Source organism: Rhinolophus ferrumequinum, chromosome 9 (assembly GCF_004115265.2).
Source record: "Rhinolophus ferrumequinum isolate MPI-CBG mRhiFer1 chromosome 9, mRhiFer1_v1.p, whole genome shotgun sequence".
In the NCBI taxonomy this organism is placed as follows: domain Eukaryota; kingdom Metazoa; phylum Chordata; class Mammalia; order Chiroptera; family Rhinolophidae; genus Rhinolophus; species Rhinolophus ferrumequinum.
This window is the reverse complement of record NC_046292.1, coordinates 88,726,888-88,754,378: the sequence shown is the minus strand read 5'-3', so window position 1 is coordinate 88,754,378 and position 27,491 is coordinate 88,726,888. Positions and strand designations below refer to the sequence as shown.

At 42.7% G+C, this 27,491-nt stretch overlaps 1 protein-coding gene across 1 annotated transcript; it reads left to right on the top strand.

Annotated features, from left to right (window-relative positions):
- Positions 1–8,771: 8,771 nt before the first annotated feature.
- On the top strand, positions 8,772–11,664 carry PPP1R3G (protein phosphatase 1 regulatory subunit 3G). Its single transcript, XM_033113286.1, has one exon. The coding sequence runs from the start codon at positions 8,848–8,850 to the stop codon at positions 9,901–9,903; it is 1,056 nt and encodes a 351-aa protein (XP_032969177.1). The 5' UTR covers positions 8,772–8,847; the 3' UTR covers positions 9,904–11,664.
- Positions 11,665–27,491: the final 15,827 nt, after the last annotated feature.

The window sequence follows — 27,491 nt, the reverse complement described above, 5'->3', positions numbered from 1 at the left end:
ATAATACCGGTTCTTATATTAATTTTTGTTCCAAAAGACTCATTAGAGCTGAGAGTCCGGTTTGGTCTTATTCTTGGGGAAACATGGTAGATCTTCGGGGTGGCTGAATGGCTTTGGTTAAGCAAATCATTTGAATCTCTCCTGACTTTATTTTCTCCACTTTTGAAGTAAGTCAGTTGTACTAAGACCTCTTAAAGTTCCCTGACTCTATTAGAAGGCACACAAATAAGGAAAAATGAAGTAGACCAGAAGGGTCATGTTTTCTCAAATTCATTGCAAGTTTATTTCATTGCCATATTTCAGTTGTGTTGATAAATGGAGCCTAAGGTGCTATCAAATTTGACACCCTCAAGTCATAAGGCATTTTTGTTGGAAGTTTCCATTGCTGCCTTTAAGCCCCTGAAAAATCACTGTGATTTTAACTTAAACAAGGCAATCACTTTCAAAAAGCTAAAGAGCAGTTAGAGAAAATGTTTCTAAATTGTTCCTGCTCTTTTGAAATACTTTAAGTTGTTAAGTATTTTTGAAATACTTTAACATGTTATAGATGGTGTTGGGAAGGAAGGGATTTTCCTCTACCCATTTCAGTTCTGTAATTGGGCCTGAGAATTAAAATGACAAAAGACAGAGTAACAAGAGAAAAACGTACACGTTTTATTTTAGGTTAGTATATTTACTTGTAATGAAGGTCTTTATATGTAAGGAAGGAAGACCCAAAGAAATATTAGGTTGGTGCAAAAGTAATTGCAGTTTAAAAGGTTAAAAATAATTGCAAAAACCGCAATTACTTTTGCACTAATCTAATAGCTAGGTCTGAGAGCTTATATATCATTTAAACAAAGAACAATAAGTTGACGGGATGTAACAAAACAAAGGAAAAGGGGGTCTGGGCTACGGATGGTAAATTGTGGGTAAAAAGTGACTAGGAAATACATGGGGGAAACTAACGAAAAATAAGGGTTATTTTAGTAGGTTTGTTTGTACAGATTCATCTCAGTGTTGACTCCTATCTCAGGTGGTAAGACTGTTCTTCTCTTTCTGGTACCAGGAAGACACTCTTCTCACAGAAACTATATGCCTTGCTCTCAGGTAGAAAGGAGAAGGGCAGAGAGCCCTTCCCACATCGGTTGTTTCTAAATTGCCCTCAGCTTAAAATAATCAATATGCCTGCTATGGTCTGAATGTTTGCGTCCCCTCAAAATGTACAAGGTATTAGGAGGTGGTGGTTTGGGAGGTGATTAGGTCATGGGGGTACAGCCCTCATGAACGGGATTAGTGCCCTTATAAAAGGGAAACCATAAAGTTCTTTGCCCCTTCCACCATGTGAGGACACATCGAGAAGGAAGCCATCTAAAAAGCAGTTCTCACCAGATACCAAATCTTCTGCAGCCTTGATCTTGGACTTCTCAGCCTCTGGAACTGTGAAAAATAAGTGTTTGTTGTTTATAAGCCACCCAGTCTATATTTTTCTGTTATAACAGCCTGAATGGACCAAAACAATGCCAAAGTAGCATATTTGGGGTGGCATGTTCAGATTCCCTTCCTAGTTTCATGTTATATAAATAATATATTATTTATTGACCAGTTTAATCATCACAAAAGAAAATCAATAGTAATCAAAGAATAATATTATGTACAGAAAGAGAGATCTTAATCCTGAGGCACAGTCTCAAAGATTAAGAATCAAACAAATGTTTTAATTCCAGCTCAAATCTTGCCTTGAGTGAAAAGTTTGAGTGACTCAGTTTTCCTCTTTGAACCTCAGCTTGCACATCTGAAAAATGTGAGCTTTCAACTAGCTGAGCTCTCTTGGGTCCTTTCTAATTTGTCCTGTTCTATCACAGTTTGGTGGTTTTAAAAGACACCTGTGATTCCTTGTACACTCTCCCAACAAAAGTGGAATCTAATTCTTCTCCCTTTGAATACACTGGCCTTAGTAACTCATTTGTAAGGAACAGAATGTAACAGGAGGGACACCGTGAGACTTCTGAGATTAGGCCATAAAAAGTGGTTGAGGTTCTCTGTGTCTCTCACCCTAAGGAAACAAGTTATAAGTCTGGCTGCCCAGAAGCCACACAGAAAGATGCCTGAGGAGCACCAGTAGTTCTAGTCCCAGCAGGGTGGGTCTTCTCAGCCCAGGCACCAGACCGGGGATCCAATGATCCCAACCCCAGCCTTCAAACTGCCACAAATGGAAAAGAGACAAGCTGAACCCAAAGGAGCCCTGCCCATCTTGAAGATTTGTGTGCAAAATAAATGCTGTTGTTATTTTGAAAGGTGACTATATTTGGGGGTGGTTTGTTATGTAGCAATAGGTAACCAGAACTGATGGTAAAGCTAGGAGCCTCTGAATGTGTGGAATAAATATTTTATCAGCTGGAGCACATGATATTTGAAATAAGACTAAACACATTTCCGTGGTGTGGACTACATGGGCTAAATTTCAAAGTTATTTTGCATGCTACATCATTTCGCAATAGACTTCAAGAATCTGAACTCCAGAGAAGAGAAGACCTGGGCCCTGTCTCAAGTGGAAGTTTGGGGGCCGTGAACCTGGAAGAGAAGTTGACTACACTACATGGCGTGCTAGAGCAGAGCTGTGGGGAGGGAGCCAGAGACCACCCATTGTGTCCACACCGTTTAGTAAGCAAGGGAGAGAATCCCAAATGCCAGAGTTTCTGAAAGCTCAGTCCTGAGACTTCCTTTTCTTCTGAGCTCTAGACCTGTATATCCTACTGTGGTATAATAAAAATATATATTTGGCTTTTGTTCCCAGTCCTGGCACAGAATTCCTAAGACCCTTGAAATTTCCTGAGTGATAGGGGTGTCTTTTGTTATTTATAACGAGCCAGTTTTGATCACACCTATTCATGTTAATGAGATAGAAGTAGAGCCTCTATACAGGGTTGGTCACCAGAAAGATCAAATGATTAGACAGTTGAAATTTTCAGCCCCATCTTCCAATCTCTAGGGAGGAGAAGGGAGCTGGAGACTGAGCTCTATGAAAACTCTTGAACAACAAGCTTCAGAGAGTTGTCATGTTGGTGAACACATTGATGTGCCGGGAAGGTGGCATACCTTTAGAGAGCATGGGGTCTCCTTCCCTCAGACCTCGCTCTATGCAGCTCTTCCATTTGACTGTTCCTAAGTCGTATCATTTATAACAAACTGGTAAACACAAGTAAAGTGCTTTCCTATGTTAGGGAAGAAAAACTTTTCTTCTGTCCTCTTAATTACAGTGGCTAGGGCCTGAGAGTTAAACTGACAAAAGACAGATTAACAGAAGAAAAGGTTTATTTCCAATGCACATGGGATCATAAAAAAAAAAAAAAAAAAAAAAAAAAAAAAAAAAAAAAAAAAAAAAAAAAAGCAGTGAAAGCCCAACAAAGCTGTTAGGCCTGGGAGCTTATATACAATTTTAACAAAGGGTGATAAATTGTGGGAAAGTGGCAAGACAAAAGAAAAGAGGTTTGGGCTTCTAAAGCATAGCGTGGGAAAGTATATGGGAGAAACTACTAGAAGATAAGGACTATTTAGTAATGTTTATGGAGGTTATCATGTTCAATACCGTTATGCAGACTCAAGTGGGTGTTACCTCCAGTGATAAGAATCATCTACGGTGATTAAGAGAGGAAGAAAAGAAAATTACAGGTCAATGTTCCTGATGGACATAGATGCAAAAGTCCTCAACAAAATTTATTCAAGGGATGCAAGGACGGCTCAACATTCACAAATCAATTAATGTGATATACTGCATTAATAGAATGAAGGGTAAAATTATGTAATCATCTCAATAGATGCAGAAAGAGAATTTGACAAAATTCAATATCGATTTATGATGAAACTTTCAACAAAATGGGTATAGAGGGAGCGTACCTCAACATAATAAAGGCCGTATATGACAAACTCATGGCTAACATCATACTCAACAGTGAAAAGCTGAAAGCTTTTCCTCTAAGAAAAGGAAAAGTGGCTCCCTCTTACCACTTTTCCAACATAGTATTGGAAGTCCTAACCACAACAATCAGGAAAGAAAAAGAAACAAAAGGCATCTAAATCAGAAAGGAAGAAGTAAAACTGTCACTATTTACAGATGACATGATATTATATATAGAAAACACTAAAGAATCTACAAAAAAAAACCTGTTAGAACTAATAAATAAATTCAGTAACGTTTTAGGATGCATAATCAATATACATAAATTTGTTGTGTTTCTATACACTAACAACAAACCAGCAGAAGGAAAAATTAAGAAAACAATCCCATTTACAATTACATCAGAAAGAATAAAATACATTGCAATAAATTTAACCAAGGAGGTGAAAAATCTATACACTAAAAATTATAAGACATTAATTAAAGAAATTGAAGAAAACAAATAAATGGAAAGATATTCTGTGTTCATGGACTGAAAGAATTAATGTTGTTAAAACGTCCACATTGCCCAAAGCAATCTACAGATTTAATGCAATACCTACCAAAGTTCCAATAGCATTTTTCACAGAAATAGAAAAACCCTAAACTATGTTTGGAACCACAAATGACCCTTACTAGCCAAAGCAATCTTGAGAAAGAAGAACAAAGGCTGAGGCATCACACTCCCTGATTTCAAACTATAATACAAAGATGTAATTATTAAAACCATATGGTATTGGCATAAAAACAGGCACATAAATCAATGAAACAGAATACAGAGCCTAGCAATAAACCCACTCATATATTACTTTACAACAAAGGAGCCAAGAACATATAATAGAGGAAGGACAGTCTCTTCAACAAATAATGTTGGGAAAAATGGACAATGACATGCAAAAGAATGAAACTGGACCACTACCTCACACCATACACAAAAAATAACTCAAAATAGATTAAAGACTTGAACTTAAGAACTGAAACTATAAAACTCCTAGAAGAAATTGTAGGTGGTGAGTTCCTTGACATCTGTCTTGGCAATGATTCTTTTGGATTTTACATCAAAAGCAAAGGCAATAAAAACAAAAATAAACAAATGGGACTACATCAAACTAAAAAGCTGCACAGCAAGGGAAACCATCAATGAAAAAAATGGTAACCTATTGAATAGGAAAAAATATTTGCAAACAATATATCTGATAAGGGGTTAATATAAAAAATATATACAGAACTCACATAACTCAATAGCACCCAGAGCACATGATCAGGGAGACTGTGCCAGGGCCCCACAGGGCACCTACTACCTAAGGCCACCTGGCCAAGACTGGGAGACATAGCAGATCTACCTAATACAGAGTAACAAACACAGAGAGGCAGCCAAAATGAAGAAACAAAACAGTGTATCCCAAATGAAAGAAAACTCCAGAAAAAGAACTAAACAAAATGGAGACAAGCAACTTATCAGATACAGAGTTCAAAACAATGGTTATAAGGATGCTCAAGGAACTTAGTGAGACCTTCAACAAAGAGATAACAAGCATTAAAAAGGACATAGAAACTATGAAAAACAAAAACCAAACAAAAACAAAAAAACAAAAACAAAAACAAAATGTCAGAAGGGAAGAACACAATAACTGAAATGATGAACTCCCTAGAAGGAATCACCAGCAGACTAGATGAAGCAGCGGACTGAATCAGTGATTTGGAAGACAAGATAGCAGAAATCACCCAATCAGAAAAAAGAAAAAAGAATTAAAAAAAGAAAATGGGGACAGTTTAAGAGACCTCTGGGACAACATCAAGCATAACAACATTTGCATCACAGGGGTACCAGAAGTTGAAGACGAAAAGCAAGAGATTGAGAATCTATTTGAAGAAATAATGACTGAAAACTTTCCTAACCTGGCAAAGGAAATAAACATACAAGTCCAGGAAATGCAGAGCCCCAAACAGGATGAAACCAAACAGGCCCACACCAAGACACATTATAGTTAGAATGGCAAAGGATAAAGAAAACTAGAGAATCCTAAAAGCAGCAAGAGAAAGGCAACTAGTAACTTATAAAGAAGCTCCCATAAGAATATCAGCTGAGTTCTCAACCAGAAACTTTGTAGGCCAGAAGGAATTGGCAGGAAATATTCAACGTGATGAAAAGTGAGGATCTACAACCAAGACTACTCTACCCAGCAAAACTATCATTTAAAATTGAAGGAGAGATAAAGAGCTTCCCAGACAAGAAAAAGCTAAAGGAGTTCATCACCACTAAACTAGTATTCCAAAAAATGTTAAAAGGACTTGTTTAGGAGGAAAAAAGAAAAGATCAAAATTATAAATAATAAAATGGCAATAGCTACATATCTATCAACAATTACTTCCAATGTAAATGGATTAAGTGATCCAATCAAAAGATATAGGGACAGCTGAATGGATAAGAAAACAAGACCCTTACATATGCTGCCTATAAGAGACTCAATTCAGATTGAAAGACGCACACAGCTGAAAAGTAAATGGATGGAAAAAGATATTTCATGAAAATGGTAAAAAGAAAAACAAAAAAAGCTGGGGTAGCAATACATATACCAGACAAAATAGGCTTAAAAACAAAGGCTATGACAAGAGACAATACCACTTCAGGGTATATTTATCTGAAAAAACCCAAAACACTACTTGAAGGGGACGTGTGCATCTGTATGTTCATTGCAGCATTGTGTACAATGGCCAAGATGTGGAAGCAGCCTGGGTGTCCACTGATAGAAGAATAGATAAAGAGGAGGTGGTAGATGTATACAACAGAATATTGCTCAGCCAGGGAAGGCAATGGGCTCTTGCCATCTGCAGCAGCATGGATGGACCTGGAGGGCATTGTGCTGAGTGGAGTATGTCAGACAGAGAAAGACAGATGCGATGTGATTCCGCTTATATGTGGAACCTAAAAAAAAAAACAAACAAATAAACAAAACAGAAATAAACTCGTAGATACAGAAAACATTTTCATGGTTGCCAGATGGGAGGGGGTTTGGGGGTGTGGGTAATAAAGGGGAAGTGATTAAGAAGTACAAATTGGTTCTTACTAAACAGTCATGGGGAAGTAAAGTAAATCATAGGGAATATATTCAATATTATGGTAATAACTATGTATGGTGCCAGGCGGGTACTAGACTAGTCAGGGGGATCACTTCTTAAATTATATAAATGTCTATCCACTATGCTGTACACCTGAAATTAATATAAAATTATATTGAATGTCAACTATAATTGAAAAATTAAAAAGGGAGGGAAAGGTGAAGGGGAACAAGAGGTTCAGATTTCCAGGTACAAAACCAGTAAGTCAAGGGGATGTAATGTACAGCGTGGGGAATACAGTCAATAATATTGTGATAGTGTGATACAGTGTCAGATGGCTGCTGGACTTATCATGGTGATCACTCTTATGGGGTATAAATGTTGAGTATCTATGGTGTACACCTGAAACTAATATGGTCTGCCAGAGCATAAGCTATTTTAGATATTATGCTTCCATTAAATGATCTGGGTAGATTGGCTTTGCTTTTTATTTTTTCTGAAATACTAAATCTGTTTGTAGAATGTCCAACTTCTTATACAAATAACTGTCCACTGTCCACACACGTTTATTAGTAGTTTCCAAAGGCGGCCCCTAGAGTCTAGCATCACCGCGCCCCTGATAGATATACTGTGAGGCGCCACCCCAGAACTACTGAACCAGAATTGTAGGGTGGGCCCAGCAATGTGTTTTCACAGCCCTTCCAGCGATGCCGATGCGCGCTAAATTTGAATAACCACCGACTTAGACCAAAGTAAATCTTAAAAAGAAAACAGAAACAACAACAAAACACTTTGGAAGTCCCTCCAATTCCCAGGTTCCGCATTCCCTAGTAAGGCCCGAGAGGGACTCCCGCAGCCTCTGAGCGGCAGGGCCGCAACCTCGCAGTCCTATTGCGCGTCAGGCCCCCACTCTCCCGAGCGTCGGTGGGGGCGGTGCGCTCGGAACTCGGAACTCCAAGCCGCGGCGGGCGGGACAAGGGGAGGAGCGGGGACGTGCTCCCGGGCCCCGCGTGAATGGCCTCGGCAGTTCTCGGCTGGCGGCAGTGTCCTCTTCTCCACCCCCCCCCCTCCAAGATCCCCTCCCCATACTCGGTCCAGGCCCACGCCACTCAGCTTTCGGAAGTTCCCGGCCGGGTCTGGCTTCTGAATAGGATTGGCGCCCAGGGCGCCCTGAGGTTCGTGGATGGACCGAAGAAGACGAGAGGGAGGCGCTCTATGCTCTCGGGCCGCGCAGCCCGCCCGCCTCCCAGCTTTCCCCGCAGGCAGGTTTCCCTCAATCGCGCCCCTGCCCCGGGGACTTCCTGGGCCGATGCGACTGCTGGGAGGAGCCCGCCCTGTGACCCTCCGGAGGGCACACCGGTCAAGACCTGTGGGCTAACTCTACGAGCAGGAGGAAGACTGCTCACGCCAGTGTCAGCCAAAGCTGATCGCAAGTTCATCCAGGAGCTCCAGAGGCAGGACCGCCGCTGGCCCCGCTGGGGTGGGAGGGAGGTGAAAGGGAGACCCCGACTTCCAGAAATCCGTCTCCCACTTTACGCCGGAGTATTCGGGAAACCCTCCCGCGCTGTCGCCCCGCGACACCTCGCTTTCAGGTGTTCTGCGGCCGCGCCTCCCCGCCCCCTGGCCCTCCCCTGTCCGGGGAACGCTCAATCCCCAGGCAGCCTGGCCGGGAGCTGCCCCTGGCCGTCATCCTCCTCCCACTCCGCCCTGGCAGCCGCCGCTAAAACCCCGAGGCACCCATGTGGAACTGTGTTCTCCTCTAGAGCCCTGGGCGGGCGCTGTGCGCTGTCGACGATCTAAGGTGTTAAGTGTCCAGAGGAGTCTTGAGCAGGGGTTCGCGACCCGGACAGGTCCTGAGGCCAGACTGCTTCATGGAGCCCCAAGGGGCGCAGCCGCTAACTTTGGAGGCGCAGGGACCCGCGCCCATTGGAGACCCCCCGCCAGCCGAGGAGCTGCCCGCCAGGAGTGTCCTCTGCATGGAGGGTGGCAAGGACGGCTGTAGCATAGCGGAGTCCGCGAGCCCAGACGCCGAGCCCTTGTCCCCAGAGGAAGAGGCTGCCCTCCGGGAACAGGAGGAGCTACTGGAACATCGCCGCCGCCGCCGCGCGCGTTCCTTCTCGCTGCCCGCCGACCCGATCTTGCAGGCGGCCAAGTTCCTGCAGCAGCGACAGCAGTTTGCCCTGGGGCTGGGCGCGGAGGGCGGCGAGAGCGCGGAGGACTCGCCGCACAGCCGGCGTGGCTGCTGCGCCAAGTGCAAGAAGCGGGTGCAGTTCGCCGACACCCTGGGGCTGAGCCTAGCCAGCGTGAAGCACTTCAGCGAGGCGGAGGAGCCGCAGGTGCCGCCAGCCGTGCTCTCCCGCCTCCGCAGCTTCCCCTTGAGCGCGGAGGAGCTGCAGCAGCTCCCAGGCCTGATGGCGGCGGCGGCCGCCGCGCCGCCTTCCGGGCTCCGGCCTGTCTTCGAGCTTCCCGGGCCCAGCGCCGCGGCCGAGCGCCTGCGGCGGCAGCGCGTGTGCCTGGAGCGCGTGCACTGCTCGGCGCCCTGGGGCGCGCAGGTGACGGGCTCTGGCCGGGTGCTGGGCTGCCCCGGGCCCAGGGCCGTGGCGGTGCGCTATACTTTCACCGAGTGGCGCTCCTTCCTGGACGTGCCCGCCGAGCTGCAGCCTGAGTCAGTGGAGCCCCAGCGGCCTGAGGCGCCGTCGGGGGAACCTGGGCCCACGGGTGCCGAGGAGGAGCCGGGCGCCGAACGTTTCCAGTTCTCGCTGTGCCTGCCCCCGGGTCTGCAGCCCAAGGAGGGAGAGAAAGTGGACGCTCCGGACGTCGCCGTCCACTTCGCGGTCTGCTACCGCTGCGCACAGGGCGAGTACTGGGACAACAACGCGGGGGCCAACTACACGCTGCGCTACGCGCGTCCAGCGGACGCGCTCTGAGCCCTGGGCCCGGCCCTCCGCCCCGCGACCCCCCAGAGAGCTTCGAGGGACCATGGGACCCGGTGATTTGCCCGGACGCTTTGCTGAGCGTCGTCCACCTGGAGAGCAGCGTGGAAGGAAAGGAGGGAGCCGCTCAATCGTAAACTCGCACCCAGATAGATCCTACGAGCAACATGTGAGCCGTGGCAAAGCACCCAACCTCCCCGCCCCTGTTCCGGTTGTTCCTGCCTTCGAAGCCGACCTCTTGAATTCTCCTGGTGTCAGAATGGAAAAGAAATCCTCAAGACTGTGAGCAGTAGTTTTCTCCAAATAAAAGGCACCTGACTCTTGAGCACGGCTGTAAGACCTTGGGATATGTTTTTAACTGTAGACATCGTGTTGTTAGCCTTTGCAGCTTGCTGGAGACCCCTCCTCGGGAAGGAGGAAGCATCCCGCCACATCACACCAAGGGAAGGCACTGGACTGCGGGTGTACGCCGGAGCCTTTTTCGCCCAGGGTCTGTTTCCCAGACACAACCTGGTGGGAGCCGTGGCCTGCTGTCCTTTTCTCTTAACTGGGATCTGGGAGATGTTTGCGCAGACTTGACGTTATATTCTTGTGCCTTTGTGTACAAATGTCCTTTAAAAAAGTAAAGGCCACTTGCACACCCTTTTGCGCTGCAATTTCTATTTCAGCTCCTGGGGGGTTTGGGAGGTCTTGGCATACAGGCTCTCTTCTCAGCTGATGGGGCAGTTTAACAATAGTTAAACGATGGTATTTCCAAATTTCCTTTCTTCGATGCCTTCTCTCTGATGTGGAAAGGCCCAGATTGCCCATACTGGCCAAAAATAAAAATGTTCTTTAAACTGTTTTGTTGAAGGGTTCCGTGCCCCGCCAAAATGAGAAACTGGTGAATTGAAAGGCCAGACTGGTAATCTGGTAGGATTTGGCTGTGAGCTCCAGACCCACCTCCTTGGTCCTCGTCAGCCCACTTTGTGTAGGCAGAACACGTTAACAGCTGCTAGATTCCTCGGGGCTATTAGCAGTCAGGGAAGCTGGACTCACTGGCTGGACTCCAAGGGCAGGAGATGGGAGATGAAAAGGTGGCTTTCTGTCCTCCTTGGAGCCACAGTGGGTAGTGGTGACTTGATGGATAATGAAACATGCCCCGCACGTCAATGCTGCTGAAAACTAGATGGGTACCCTGCAAGCGGCAGGACTGTGGGCACCGTGTCTGGTCACCCTTCACTCACAGCTGATGGCTGTGGATGCCAAGATGAAGTGGCCATGCAGGAGCGGGCAGGTGGGGATCCTGGAGGAGGACTGGATTCCTTCATACTGTGGTCATCCCTTGGTAATTTGCCTTTCGTTAGTCCTCATATTTCCTGCATATGACTAGTATAGTCCATTTGTTTTGTGATGGTAATCTTTAAGGAGGAACAGGCGGTTTTACCGTGGTTCTACTGAGCAAGGGTAGGCACAATATAGTTCATGGGCCCAAGTCAGCCTGAAACCTGTTCTTGTAGGGCCTGAGAGCTAAAAAAGGGTTTTACATTTTTTAAACAGTTGGGAAAAATCAAAGAAGAATACTATTTTGCAACATATGAGAATTGTATGAAATTCAAATTTTAGTATCCATAAATAAAGTTTTATTGGAACACAGCCATGGACATTCATTTACATGACTGCTTTTCTGCTACAAGAGCAGAGTTGAGTAGCTGCAACAGAGACCATATGGCAAAGTCTAAAATATTTACTCTCTGGACCTTTACAGAAAATTTCCCAATCCCTCCTCTAGAGAAGCAGCATTTTAAAAAACACTAGATGCTGAGAGTTACAACTAATAAAACTGTTACATTTTGGTAAAACTTGCCACTTGAGATATACATCCTTTGGGTAAAGGTAGAAGTGCTAACATTACTCTTGGTAATCTTGGTTAGGATGAACACTCAGACATGACACGTACAATTATCACTGTACTGGGGAGGGGAGTCTACCTGTTGGCTTCTTTCATCTGTTAACCTAAAAATAAAAAGGCCTTTCAAAGTGAGGGGCAACAAGCATTTATTTGAGATCAAAGACTAGCTATTCAGGAAGCTCTGATTCAGGCAGAAGCCCAAATAGTGTTCCAATTAGGAGACAAAGGCAATGGATATTTATGAGAAAGGGAAGGGGGAACAATTACATCATTAGAAGGAAGGCATTTCTATTGGTGCAGATGACATAATGATACTACTTCTAAACAATGTTTTTCATTTTCAGTCTAATAGTCATAATAGCTGTTTTCTTACTGTCCTTGCAAACAGGTCTTTGGGGCACAATGTTGCTTTAGGCCCAGTCCACAAGTCATTTTGCTGTTTTACCATTTCAAAGGTTTGAGGCAAAGTACCTGTGCAAGACAGTGTCTCTGGCATGGCATCTCCTGCTCCATTTTAAAGTGGCTCCATTTAGTATTTTTTGGACACATCTAAGAAATAATAAATCGATGCACCTGAAATATAGCACCTGTTTGAATTAACATCAAGCTACAACCTGAAATATAGCACCTGTTTGAATTAACATCAAGCTACAAAAACCGCCAAATGTTTCCATGCCTCGAATTCGGACATCTTAAGTTATAGGAATACTTAGTCGGAACTCTAGTTTAGAGCATCCTTGGACTAGCAGTGTTTGCCAAAGTAATTGATCATGGAAAAATTTTTAAATAACAACTTATTAGTGGAAAGCCATCAGAAGTTATGAATTATAATTTACACTTGGAGTAAAGCAGGTTAAAAAATGGTCCCATCGATGAAATAATGAATACTTAATTCACATATATGCTTATAAAAACTTTATAACGATAGAAATGAGCAATTATTAGAATTATTTCATTTTTGTTACTAGCTACAAAAGCAAGTGAGTCTCTCCATGCAGAGTTTGGTATTGGGTCTGGTCTACCATTTCCTTTTGAATAGTGCATTATTGCATTATAACAACACCTAGATACATTTTAGATGTTTCTTATGTATTTACAAGTACATTTCAGTTGGAAAGTATTGATGATGAATACAGCCTATAACTCAGATTGAAATGCTGGTTTATAGGTTAATAATTTTGGATTGTTTTGGATTATTTAAAATAAAATTAGGATAAAATTAGAATCCCAATATAATTTGTTCAAAATAAAGATCCTCTTGTCTGGTATTTTTTAAAATAATAATTCATTAAATCTAGAATAAAATAGATAAGAAATGGGTTTTTAAGACGTATGTACAACAACTTTTCTATTTTCATAAAAACTTGATTTTCAAACGTATATTTTGGAATTCAAACCTTTCATTTTGAAAGTACTTATTTCATAATATAACGAAAGTCAAACATGGCTGTTAGGAAAGGAAACCTAGCTTTGCTTTCCTCCAAATCTTGGAGAAAAACTTTTTTAAGGTTTGGAATTGTATAAAATATTTTGAACTGCCTAGCCTTTCTGCACATGGTTATATCCTTGTGCTAGAACTGGCAATCTTCTAAATGTCAATTTAGTTCATAAAGTGCCAACTTTCATTATAGACTGATAGCAAACATTTTGTAAAGAAATCTAAGGAAGTTAAAATAGGTTTTATTTGTTTTTGAAAAGTTAGCTTCAAAGGAAAGGTCAATATTGACCAGAGTAAGGAAATGTGTTAAGAGTGAATTTCCTGAATGGAATGAACACACATTCTCATCCCAAAAGCAAAATTCTCACAATGGAGGGAATTACTGTTGCTTTTTCTGCAGTAATGTTTACCTCAACTTGAATAAATGCGAGTCATTCTGCTTTAAAAATCTAATATCTTAAACATCTTGCCCAGCTCTAGTGATCAAAAACTAAGTTCTCAGCTCATTGAATGACCCTGATCTCCAGCAGACAGATTCCAGTTTCTTCCTTATGGGCAAGTGGGTGCATGGGTCACTGTGTCCACAGACATTAAATGTGTCCATATCTAAAGAGTTTATTAAGCAGCGGCTGGACATGTGGCCGTCTGTGTGTGAAACCAGCAGCTAACCGTAAACATGTTTGGATATCAGATCATAGAGTCTTGAGATGTAGATACAGGCTTTAACTGAATGTTTCACTTGCTTTGTCTGTCACCTAGCTTATTGTCAAAGATTAAGAAAATATGTTAGTCATGTTCTGAAGGCTGCCTGTAAAACAAGTTCCAGGAGAAATGTTTAAAAGTGTACTTTGTAGAGCGGCCGGTTAGCTCAGCTGGTTAGAGTGTGATGCTCTCAATAACAAGGTTGCCAGTTCGATCCCCACATGGACCACTGTGAGCGGCACCCTCCACAATTAGATTGAAACAACTACTTGACTTGGAGCTGATGGGTCCTGGAAAAACACACTTAAATAATAAAAGGTTTTTTTAAAGTGTACTTTGCTTGAGATAGTAGAAAAATGTAGCTAGTTAAGTACAAAACAGTGATAACTTAAACAGTAACAATGGTCATGAGAAACTAAGTTTCTGCCTTTTGCTTTAAAGACAATGTCACTGATGCAAAATCTGAGATATTTTGCAGAATCCTGGTTTTTCCACTCAGTTATATCACCTGGCCAAAGTGACAAAGGTACCAGACAAGATGACATCAGGAACTGAATTAGATAGACTAAGGAACACCACTAAGGCGTACACAGGAACTAACCAATCAGCTTCATCTTCTACCCCTAATCCCTAACCCTCAATCTCTGCCTTTCCAAACCCTTGGGGAGTTCTGGCTTGGCACTCCGCCAACAAACTGCTTTAATGTCTCCACTGCAAAGCTCGGTTTTCAGTATTTGGCTCTGCTGCGCATCGAGTGGGTGGATCCTCTTCTGTTTGGTGACAAATGGAACGAAGTGTCCCCTCAGAACCCTCAGGCTTTTAAATCAAGGTGACTAGCTGGTTCCAAGAGCTCACTAGGGAGGGAAGGATCCTACTCAGGGAGCCCAGAGAGCTCTAGGGATGCGGAGGTGTCGCTGTCCACAGGCAGTGGGGTCACACCCAGGCAGCCTTCCTGCCACACCTGAGAGTGGGGCAGTTGTCATCCATGAACCTTGGCCCTAGGGGTGGGGGACTTTCTCCTGTCAGATGGGCAGTGGGCTTCCCACCTGACCACGCCCTCACCTGCTCTGTCCTCCCATCTGCCCCCACCAGGGTGAGCGCTTCCTTTGGAGCTGTGGTTCCTGAGCCTTCCCACAAGAGGTCAGCTCAGACTGAAGCGGAAACTTCTGCTTATTTCATTTTTGGAGTTTTAGTGTTAGACCTTTTGTACATTATTTCACAAATTTCCTATATTTCTGCTTTCTAGCACAACAGTTTTTGCATATGGTAAATTTTTCATTACTTGACTCAGTCACGTGTTTCTCAGGAGTGTGTGGCTTGGAGCCACTTGGGGTGTTGTGATCTGTGTCACGTGTGTTTTGTCAGGAGTTCAAGGAACAGCTTTTGGGAGGAAATGAGATGTTTTGACTTTTTTGTGGCATCAGGGAAAACAATCAAATGTACATTTTGGTTCACGCAATTGGACACAGGTTTGTAGGTGAAAAGAGCACCATGACGTGCGGTGACTTATCAAGCAACCTTGACAGCGAGCTGTTTGCAGTCCAGCCTTTGCCCAGCCAATCACCATAATGACAGGGCCTGGACAACCTCCAGGGGTCAGGATGTGCTCTTTGTAGTCACAGCGGCAAGGGGCTGGGAGCAGGGAGGAACCTGACCCACCTTTCCTCCTGCAGAGTAGTCCTGGGTAAATAAGCGGGCTTCTGTCTGGAAGGCCACTGGTAGAGGTTGACCCAGGTTTCTCTCCCGGATGACGTACAGGAACGTTCCACTAGGTGACCTGCTGTCCCGAGGTCTCTGGACCTCTTTAGCTGGCGGGGAGAACACCAGAATACAGCCCTCAGTGGCCCTTTAATCCTCCAAGGGCTGGTTGGTGGAATGCTAAATACTAAACTTTAGGCTCACTAGATTTAACTCCTTTGAATCTTTTTGCATTTGTAGACTTTGCATTTGTAGTTTGTGGAGTTTAGTTCTTTGACGTTGGCCATCTGTGAGCAGACAAGCAGACACATTTTGGCAAGAAAAGAATAAAGTCCCATTTCAGTTGAATGGAGATTTTTCAGTTGGCAAAGATCAAGCGTTTACTTTTGAGAGGTGCTAGTGAGATTTGTCTAGAGAATCTGACAGAAAAGACATCTATTTAAGTTGTGAGTTCAGAGCCAGTTCAACCGGGAAATCTACATACACACAAACACCCCTGAAAAGCAAAGTTATTTTAGAATAACTTACAGACATTTAAAGAAATTGGCTGGTGTAATGTCTCCATGACTGTATTCACTCGTCCCAGTGATATTGTTGGCATTGCTCGGGTCCTCTGAAACTGGTACCTGGAAGTCATTTCCCAAGGAGAAGTCAAGAGCATCCTTACATTCTTGAAATGGGAAACTCAGCCTGAAAATCAATTGAATAAAGATTGAGAGCAGGTGGGTTTTGTGAACAAAGCTCGAAACATTTAATCTCCAAGTTGAAAAATTCATGAACACATCCTGCAGATGGCTTTTCTGCAAATAGCTACACATGTGTTGTGTTGAGGAAGAGTCCGCTCCAGCAGAAGAGAAGTTCATGGTCACGGGGAAACGAAGCCCTTAAACGGGTGGCCTTGTGGTGCTCTCTGGAAAACACGTGGTTTCCACGCCTCCCTTGACGTCTTTGAGTGAAGAAACCTTGTTACCAGGAGGCTGTCGAAGCGGCATCCTTGTACACCCCAAGTAGGTGAAAGAGGTCATTGCTCCTCAGAGGAAGGTAGGTGTTTTCTAATTTTTATACTATTTAAAAAGAAATGTGAGTTTATATTCAAAACCACTTTCAGTAGTCCAGAGCATTCTACTTGTATGTTCCTTTAGGTTTGATTAGGAGTAGTTGTGTTTTTATGCACCGACTTCAGGCATGTTGTTTTTGATATTACATTTTTCAGGCAGAAAACCCCGAAGCCTATGTATTACCCATGTCACAGTTAAGTGCAAACCCAAAGATTAATGGGGCATATTTGTTGCATTAGGATTTTGAATTTATAAATCGACCTGAGTCTAAAGATCCTGGGATACCTAAAAATTAATATTAAATGGGTAACTGCAGCTATAAATGGATATTAAATCGCAGTACTTAACATTGAAATACATAATGGGTAATTTTGCAAAAAAAAAAAAAAGTACACATTAGTACACATTTAGGTCTGTGAGTCCCCATCTCTGCCCCGACCCACCACAGTCTGAATTAGAGGTGCTTCTGTTACCAGATCCTGAGTTATTTCAGACTTTGCTGCTTACCAGAAAGTCATTAAAAATGAATTTATGTTTTGGTGGGACATGTCCTGAAAGACTAGCTTTTCTGGCAGAAGAAACAACATCTTCCAAATGGGTTGTACAGGCATTGAGCTCCAAGGGCAGGGGCTGCCCCTCCCCTGAATGACCCCCACTATCTGGAGCCCTGAGAAGGTGGAGGCGATGGAATGTCTGCTTCCTGTGACATGTCCTCTCCCAACCATCACAGACTCCAGCACCGTAGCAGTGTGCTAAAGGCCGCTGTGAGCTTGAAGGCACAGCTTGTAAGCCTTTGCTTTTGGCACTGCCACATCCAGTTGGTTCAGAAGATCTTACAGACAGTCTTTACTATCCAGACATTTGTTATACCCAAGGGTTTCGAAAATGATTCCGCAACATTCTCTGTAAGCACAGGTGTAAGAGGCAATGGTGGACGTGTGTGATAAATGATCCATATGTGACAGCAGAAGTTTGGGATTGCAGGGCAGGGAGGACCACCTTTATGGACAGTGGCTCCCTGGAGTGACAATGGAGTTTGTAGTAGCCGACAGCCCGATGTGGTTAAACTCCACTGCCACTGTAATGTCACTGTAATGCCCAAGTCATTTTCTCAGTGTCTGAACATGCAGTGGAGCCTAACCAGGTGTGTGTCCTGAATCCCTGAGCTTTCCAGGGACACTGCCTCAGGAGGGCTCCAATTTGCCAAAAGAAGTCGATGCAGCTCCCAGCCCTGTCTGGGGGTGGGGGTGGTTGTCACACTGGAGCCAAGAAGATGGTCAGCGTTTGTTGGCACTGTGTCCGCCCTCCTTAGCTGAAACCAGAGGGGGCTGAGGGCTCCATCAGCCATGCGGCAGCGGCAAGAGTAAGCTACTATTTCAGACAGCATATTTTTATGTGATTACATTTACACCCCTCCTTCTAATAATGTGAGAAAATAACCTCATTAACTTCCGTTTTAAGATTTGCTTGAGAAATGTGCCTGGCAGGAAGTTTGGGATGAGTAACACATTTCTGTGACTGTGATTTTTGAAAGTGTTCATTTAATCTGAGAACTTCTATAGTCAAAACCAGACTCCTGTTTCTCCTTAATTTGTAAAAGGATAGTTAGTTATATCTTTGTGGTTTGAAAATGTCTTTTCAATTCTGAGGATTTTTTTTAAAAAGATTTTGTTGGGGAAGGGGAACAGGACTTTATTGGAGAACAGTGTGTACTTCCAGAATTTTTTTCCAAGTCAAGTTGTTGTCCTTTCAGTCTTAGTTGTGGAGGGTGCAGCTCAGCTCCAGGTCCAGTTGCCATTGCTAGTTGCAGGGGGCGCAGCCTACCATCCCTTGTGGGAGTGGAACCAGCAACCTTGTGGTTGAGAGGACACACTCCAACCAACTGAGCCATCTGGGAGCTCAGCGGCAGCTCAGCTCAAGGTGCCGTGTTCAATCTTAATTGCAGGGGGCGGAGCCCACCATCCCTTGCAGGACTTGAGGAATCGAACCAGCAACCTTGTGGTTGAGAGACCACTGGCCCATGTGAGAATCGAACCCGCAGCCTTCGGAGTTAGGAGCACGGAGCTCCAACCGCCTGAGCCACCAGGCCGGCCCAATTCTGAGGATTTAAAAAAAAAAAAACCCAACTTTCTGTTTGCTGCTCTGCTGCATGGTTATTTTTCTGTATGTATTAAACAAACAAAAAGCTGAACCCAAAGTCCCAATTTGAATAAAGAGTGTAAAACAATTCGGTACTTTAAGAGCTATGATTGAATCTGGGAACATTTTTGGTGGGCCCCCAGGGGAGGGGGTGCCGCTGGCATCTAGTGGGGTAGAGGTGGGGGTGATGCTAATGTCCCACAATGCACAGGACAGGCCCCACACAAACACTGTCTGGTCTGACACCCTGACTTCATAGCAACAAGGATTTCCTAGTTTTGACAATTTAATGAGGTTATGAAGAGATGTTATCATTGGGGAAAGCTGTGTGAAGGATATACAGGAATTCTCTGCACTATTTCTGCAATTTCTTGTGAGTTTCAAAGCATTTCAAAGTAAAAAAAATTATAACAACAAAATTAAGTTAAACTTTTGTTTTTTTTTTTTAGGAATCCTACCATTGAGAAGTGTAGAAAGTGCTGTCAGGCACTGTACTAGTCCTCCCTCAAGCACACTTTGCTGCCAGGGCAGGTGATAGGTGTGGGGACAAAGCACAGGCTCCAGGTGAGCCAGGCCTGCACTTGACACCAGCTCCACCCCGGCTAGCTGTGTGCTTTGAGACTAGTGCCTTTTCCTAGAGAGCATGAGTTTTCACATTTACATAATGGGAGGCAGTAATTCTTGCCTAACTAGATTGTTGTGAGCACAAAGGGAAACGATTTGTGAAGTGCCCGGCATCTTTGGTTCTCCTTTTCTTTTCCCTCTGGCCTCTGCCAGCTAGTTTCTGCTGATTCCATGATGAGGATAAATGGCGTCTGACTTCAGCAGAATGTAGGAAGAACAAGTGAATCTTCCATTTTGGGGAACAAATTACAGTGGCCGCCAATGTGCTAACCAGATAAAGTGTTCTTGTTACCTGGACAGAAAACATGCGATTTGTTTCCTGTTCATTTGCTGTGATGTATGTTATGCATACATGTTGTTATGACATAATATATACAATATGCATATGTTCATCTGACTTATGTCTGTTGCATTTCCTCACAATAGCTTCTGCAGAGATTATCTATCTGCCCTATCTTAAGGAGCTACTTTTGGGGGACCTCTTGTTTGCTGACTACTGTTTAGTATTGTGGAACATCCATTCTCTGCGACCCTGTGGCTTCTCTGACTGTCGTCTCCTGACTTACCTCCTCCCCCCAAGCCGCTCCTTGTCTGCCTCTTTCAAGGCTGATTCTCCTCTGTCTGCTACCTTGTGCTCCGGAAATCCTTTAACGCTGTTCTCTTATAAAACTATGTCTGACTCTTTTTATAGGCCCTGCGGTGGCCAGTGTTCCCCCAGTCAGGTCATCAGAAATCTATCCATTCATTCAGCAAGTGCTGACGGAGCTCTTCCCATGAGGAAGGCTCTCACGGACCTGCATGCGGACACTCCAAATCTGCCTCTACAAGCATAGTCCCTGCATTCACACCTCCACCTGCCTTTCTTCTCCTCACCCCAGCTAGCTCCACACATGAGGAAATGCCGTTTTCTCAGTATATCGGACACTCAGAACCCCTGGGTCGGTACTGAGAACGTCTGGGAGGGGAGGGCTGGTAGGCCACGTAGCTCTGCCTGTTTCCCTTGGATGGGTCTCCCCACCCCTCACGGGGGAGGGTGGGGGCCGTCACAGCAGAGCCGCGTCTCAGCCAGGAGCCTGGGCTGTCTGTCTACCCCTTTACATCAACCCTGTTCTCACACAAATACGCCTAACAACACCCAAGGACTGGGACTGTTGGCCAGTTTCTACTGAAGCTGACTACACAAGAAACCCCATGACGAGCAACTCCACGTATGTACAGAAGTGTGCACATGTGGGCATCAAGAGACACAAGAATGTTTATTGTGGTATTGTTTATCACAGTAAGAAACTGGCAAGAAGGCATTCAACAGTGACAGCCAACTCATGGAAGCATTCACATTCCATCTGAGGCAGGGTGGACGGCCAGTAAGGGGGTTACAGACGCACACACTGCATCTCACATGCCCGAGATAGTCACCCCTTAGTGCAATGGTGGGCAGAGTCCCTTGTATCCTGACTTGTCAATTATGTCTCTCTGATTGAGGACAATGCTGGATTTTAATTTGGTTAGATACCATAGGATGCGATGCCACTTGCCTGGTTTATTTCACTTAACCTAACAACTATCGGCTGGGAGACAGTGTGGGAGACTGCTTGCCTCTCTTCCTGGTTGCTGAGGGGTTTCTCCCACACTGTGGCATCTTGCCCCACTCCTCACTGCTGCCCACAGTGCCCTGCTGGGGGTGGGAGCGAGTCACTGCTTGTGGAGTTCATCTCACAGGTTCTGACGGTGGGTCGCCTCTCACACCTGTGTGGAGCCGTAACCTGCCCTGCTCTCACACTGCCCTGCTGTGAAGCCTTGTTGGGAGTATGGGTTTCTTTAACCAATTTGGACTCCTACTTGGCAGCGTTGTTCACTGTGGCCTACACCAATGATAAAGGTGGCATTCTGTCTCCACTGACCCTCACTTTTCTTGTTTCTTAAATGGTGCAACACTTGGGCTGGGAAGAGGTTGGGTACCATTTATTGGTCCCCCTTACAGACTCCAATACAACCCTGAGATACATATTACTCTCATTTTATAGCTGAAGAAATTGAGTCTCAGAAAGGTTAGTAATGTGCCCAGTTAGAAAGAGACTGAGCTCGGATGTGAATCCAGAACAGTCTGATCCAGATCCATTGCTCTTTTTTTCTCTCTCTCTTTTTTTTATTTTTTATTAATTTCAGGTGCACAAGACAAAGTAATACTTAGACATTTATCATGTATATCCCTCACACTGTGTGAGCCCCCCGAACCCATCCACTATCCCTCTGACATCGCACACAGCCATTACATTTCCACTGTCTCTATTCCTAATGCTGTACTCCGCTTCTTGTAAGTATGTACACACATATATATATACATATACATACATATATATCTACAATTATAGTGGGCATTCATTATTGTTCAGCTTCAGCTTCAAGTGTACAGTGCAGTGATCAGGCATCTACATCATCCCTGAGGTGGTCTCCCTAATGAGACACGTGTCCATCGGATACCCTACAAAATCTTTACAACATTATTGATTACATTCCCCAAATTAATTTTCAAAACCCCATGGCCATCTTGTGGTTACTGACTGTTTTCTAATCCCCTCACCTTCCCCCTTACCCCCAGCCCCCCTCCCATCTAGCAACCCTCAGTTTTTCCTCTTTGTCTCCAAAACTGTTTCTGATTAGTTCATTCACTTATTCTTTTCTTTAGATTCCGCATATAAGTGAGATCATATGGTATTTGTCTTTCTCTGTCTGACTTATTTCACATAACATAATGTTCTCTAGGTCCATCCATGTTGTTGCAAATGGTAAGATTTCTTTCTTCTTTATGGCTGCATAATACTCCATTGTATAAATGTACCACAGTTTCTTAATCCAGTCATCTACCGATGGGCATTTCGTTTGTTTCCATGTCTTAGCTATTGTGTATAGGGCTGCAATAAACATAAGAGTGCATAAAGATTTTTGAATTGGAGTTTTGGATTTCTCCGGATAGATACCTAGGAGTGGAATTACTGGATCATAGGGTGGTTCCATTTTCAGATTTTTGAGATACCTCCATACTGTTTTCCATAGTGGCTGCACCAATCTGCAATCCCACCAACAGGGCACAAGGGTTCCCTTTTCTCCACATCCTCGCCAGCACTTGTTGTTTGTTGATTTATTGATGATAGCCATTTTGACTGGGGTGAGGTGGTATCTCATTGTGGTTTTTATTTGCATTTCTCTGATGGTTAGTGAGGTTGAGCATTTCTTCATATGTCTGTTTGCCATCTGTATGTCCTTTTTAGAAAAATGTCTCTTCAAGCCCTCTGCCCATTTTTCAATTGGGTTGTTTGTTTTTTTAGAGTTGAGTTGAGTGAGTTTTTCATAGATTTGTGATATTAATCCCTTATCAGATATATCATTGGCAAATATCTTTTCCCATTCAGTAGGATCCCTTTTTATTGATTGTTTCCTTTGCTGTGAAAAAACTTTTTAGTTTGATGTAATCCCACATGTTTATTTTTTTCTTACTTCCCTCACGCGAGGAGATATAGCAGTAAAAATCTTACTCCGGGTAATGTCTGTGAAGTTTCTTTCTATATTTTCTTCTAGGAATTTTATGGTTTCATATCTTACATTTAAGTCTTTAAGCCATTTTGAATTTATTTTTGTATATGGTATAAAAAGGTGGTCCAGCTTCATTTTTTTGCATGTGTCTGTCCAGGTTTCCCAGCACCATTTATTGAATAGACTGTCTTTACCCCACCGTACATTCTTGCTTCCATTGTCGTACATTAAATGGCCATATTGGCATGGATTTATTTCTGGACTCTCTATTCTGTTCCACTGATCTATGTGTCTGTTTTTATGTGAGTACCATGCTGTTTTGATTACTGTAGCCTTGTAGTATAATTTGATGTCAGGTATTGTTATACCTCCCACTTTCTTATTTCTTTTTTTTTTAATTTTTTTTATTTTTTAATTTATTGGGGTGACAATTGTTAGTAAAATTACATAGATTTCAGGTGTGCAATTCTGTATCACATCATCCATAAATCACACTGTGTGTTCACCACCCAGAGTCAGTTCTCCTTCCATCACCATACATTTGATCCCCCTCACCCTCATCCCCCACCCCCCAACCCCCTTACCCTCTGGTAACCACCAAATTACGTTCCCCAGGTTAATTTTCAAAACCCGTGGCCATCCTGTGGTCACCGACTGCCCTCCAATCCCCTCACCCTCCCCCCCGACCCCCACCCCTCCCGCCCATCTAGCAACCCTCAGTTTTTCCTCTTTGTCTCCAAAACTGTTTCTGATTAGTTCATTCACTTATTCTTTTCTTTAGAATCCGCAAATAAGTGAGATCATATGGTACTTATCTTTCTCTGTCTGACTTATTTCACTTAACATAATGTTCTCTAGGTCCATCCATGTTGTTGCAAATGGTAAGATTTCTTTCTTCTTTATGGCTGCATAATACTCCATTGTATAAATGTACCACAGTTTCTTAATCCAGTCATCTATCGATGGGCATTTCGGTTGTTTCCATGTCTTAGCTATTGTGTATAGTGCTGCAATAAACATAGGAGTGCATAAAGATTTTTGAATTGGAGTTTTGGATTTCTCCGGATAGATACCTAGGAGTGGAATTATTGGATCATAGGGTAGTTCCATTTTCAGATTTTTGAGACACCTCCATACTGTTTTCCATAGTGGCTGCACCAATCTGCAATCCCACCAACAGTGCACAAGCGTTCCCTTTTCTCCACATCCGCGCCAGCACTTGTTGTTTGTTGATTTATTGATGATAGCCATTTTGACTGGGGTGAGGTGGTATCTCATTGTGATTTTATTTGCATTTCTCTGATGGTTAGTGAGGTTGAGCATTTCTTCATATGTCTGTTTGCCATCTGTATGTCCTTTTTAGAAAAATGTCTCTTCAAGTCCTCTGCCCATTTTTTAATTGGATCGTTTGTTTTTTTGGAGTTGAGTTGAGAGAGTTTTTCATAGATTTGTGATATTAATCCTTTATCAGATATATCATGGGCAAATATTTTTTCCCATTCAGTAGGATCCCTTCTTGTTTTATGGATGGTTTCCTTTGCTGTGAAAAAACTTTTTAGCTTGATATAATCCCACATGTTTATTTTTTCTCTTACTTCCCTCGAGCAAGGGTATATATCACTAAAAATCTTACTCCGGGTAATGTCTGAGAAGTTTCTTCCTACATTTTCTTCTAGGTATTTTATGGTTTCAGATCTTACATTTAAGTCTTTAAGCCATTTTGAATTTATTTTTGTATATGGTGTAAGGAGGTGGTCCAGCTTCATTTTTTTGCATGTGTCTGTCCAGGTTTCCCAGCACCATTTATTGAATAGACTTTCATTACTCCATCGTACATCCTTGCTTCCATTGTCGTAGATTAAATGGCCATATAGGCGTGGATTTATTTCTGGACTCTCTATTCTGTTCCACTGATCTATGTGTCTATTTTTATGCCAGTACCATGCTGTTTTGATTACTGTAGCCTTGTAGTATAATTTGAAGTCAGGTATTGTTATACCTCCCACTTTGTTCTTATTTCTCAAGATTGCCTTTGCTATTCGGGGTCTTTTATGGTCCCATATAAATTTTAGGATTATATGTTCTATTTCTGTGAAAAACGACGTTGGCAGTTTGATAGGAATTGCATTGAATATGTATATTGCCTTAGGCAGTATGGACATTTTAACTATATTAATTCCTCCTATCCATGAACATGATATGTGTTTCCATCTATTTATATCTTCCTTCATTCCTTTCTTCAGTGTCTTATAATTTTCTGAGTACAGATCTTTTACTTCTTTGGTTAAATTTATTCCCAGGTATTTGATAGTCTTTGGAGCGATTGTAAATGGGATTGTTTTTTTTAATTTCTCCTTCTGATGTTTTATTATTGGTATATACAAATGCAACTGATTTCTGAATATTAATTTTGTATCCTGCTACTTTACTAAATTCATCTATCAGTTCCAACAGCTTCTTGGTGGAGTCTTTAGGGTTCTCTATATATAGTATCATATCATCTGCATACAATGATAACTTCACTTCCTCCTTACCAATTTGGATGCCTTTTATTTCTTTTTCTTGTCTGATTGCGGTGGCAAGAACTTCCAGCACTATGTTGAATAGAAGCGGAGATAGTGGGCAACCTTGCCTTGTTCCTGATCTTAGGGGGAATGGTTTTAGCTTTTCCCCATTGAATATGATGTTAGCTGTGGGTTTGTCATATATGGCCTTTATTATGTTGAGATATGATCCCTCTATTCCCACTTTCTTAAGGGTTTTTATCATAAATGGCTGTTGGATTTTATCAAATGCTTTTTCTGCATCTATTGATATGATCATGTGATTTTTATTTTTCATTTTGTTAATGTGGTGTATCACATTAATTGATTTGCGGATGTTGAACCACCCTTACATACCAGGGATGAATCCCACTTGATCATGGTGAATGATGTTTTTAATGTATTGCTGAATTCTATTCGCTAATATTTTGTTGAGGATTTTTGCATCTATGTTCATTAGAGATATCGGCCTGTAGTTTTCTTTTTTTGTGGTGTCTTTGTCTGATTTTGGGATCAGGGTGATAGTGGCTTCGTAAAAAGTGTTTGGGAAACTTCCCTCCTTCTGGATTTTTTGGAAGATCTTGAGGAGAATAGGTGATAATTCTTTTTTGAACGTTTTCAAAATTCACCTGTAAAGCCATCTGGTCCAGGGCTTTTGTTTGTTGGGAGATTGTTGATTACTGATTCAATTTCCCTGGTGGTAATCAGTCTATTCAGGTTTTCTGTTTCTTCTTGAGTTAGCCTTGGAAGGTTGTACGCCTCTAGAAAATTGTCCATTTCTTCCAAATTGTCAAATTTGTTGGCATATAGTTGCTCATAGTAACTTCTTAAAACTCTTTGTATTTCTGCAGTGTCCGTTGTCACTTCTCCTCTTTCATTTCTGATTTTATTAATTTGGGTCCTCTCTCTCTTTTTTTTTAATGAGTCTGGCTAAAGGTTTGTCGATTTTGTTTATCTTCTCTAAGAACCAACTCTTGGATTCATTGATCTTTTGTATTGTTTTTCTGGTTTCTATTTCATTTATTTCCTCTCTGATCTTTATTATCTCCTTCCTTGTGTTCCATTTCGGCTTATTTTGCTGTTCTTTTTCCAAATCCCTTAAATGTGAAGATAAACTGTTGATTAGTGATGTTTCTTGTTTCTTTAGGTAGGCCTGCAAAGCTATGAATTTCCCTCTTAGGACTGCTTTCGTGGCATCCCATAGATTTTGGGTCGTCATGTTTTCATTTTCGTTTGTCTCGAGATATCTTTTGATTTCTTCCTTGATCTCCTGCTTGACCCATTCATTATTTAGTAATAAGTTATTCAGCCTCCATGGATTGGTGTGTCTTTCAGTTTTTCTCCTGTAGTTCATTTCTAATTTCATAGCATTGTGATCAGAGAAGACAATTGGTATGATTTCAATTTTCTTAAATTTATCAAGACTTGTTTTGTGGCCTAACATATGATCTACTTGGAAAATGTTCCATGTGCGCTTGAGAAGAAGGTGTATTTTGCAGCATTGGGGTGAAATGTTCTGAAAATATCGATTAAATCCAAGTGGTCCAATGTATCATTTAAGGCTGTTGTTTCCATATTGATTTTCTGTCTGGAAGACCTGTCCCTTGTTGTCAGAGGTGTATTGAAGTCCCCTACTATGATAGTGTTACTGTTGATCTCTGCCTTTATGTCAGTCAGTACCTGTTTTATATATTTAGGTGCTCCTATGTTGGGTGAATAGATGTTTACTAGGGTTATTTCCTCTTGTCAGATCGATCCCTTTATTATTATATAGTTCCCATCTTTATCTTTTAATATGTTCTTCATTTTAAAGTCTATTTTGTCAGATATAAGTATTGCAACTCCAGCTTTTTTCTCGTTTCCATTTGCATGAAATATCTTATTCCAACTCTTCACTTTCAGCCTGTGTGTGTCTTTTGTTCTGAGGTGAGTCCCATGTATACAGCATATACAAGGGT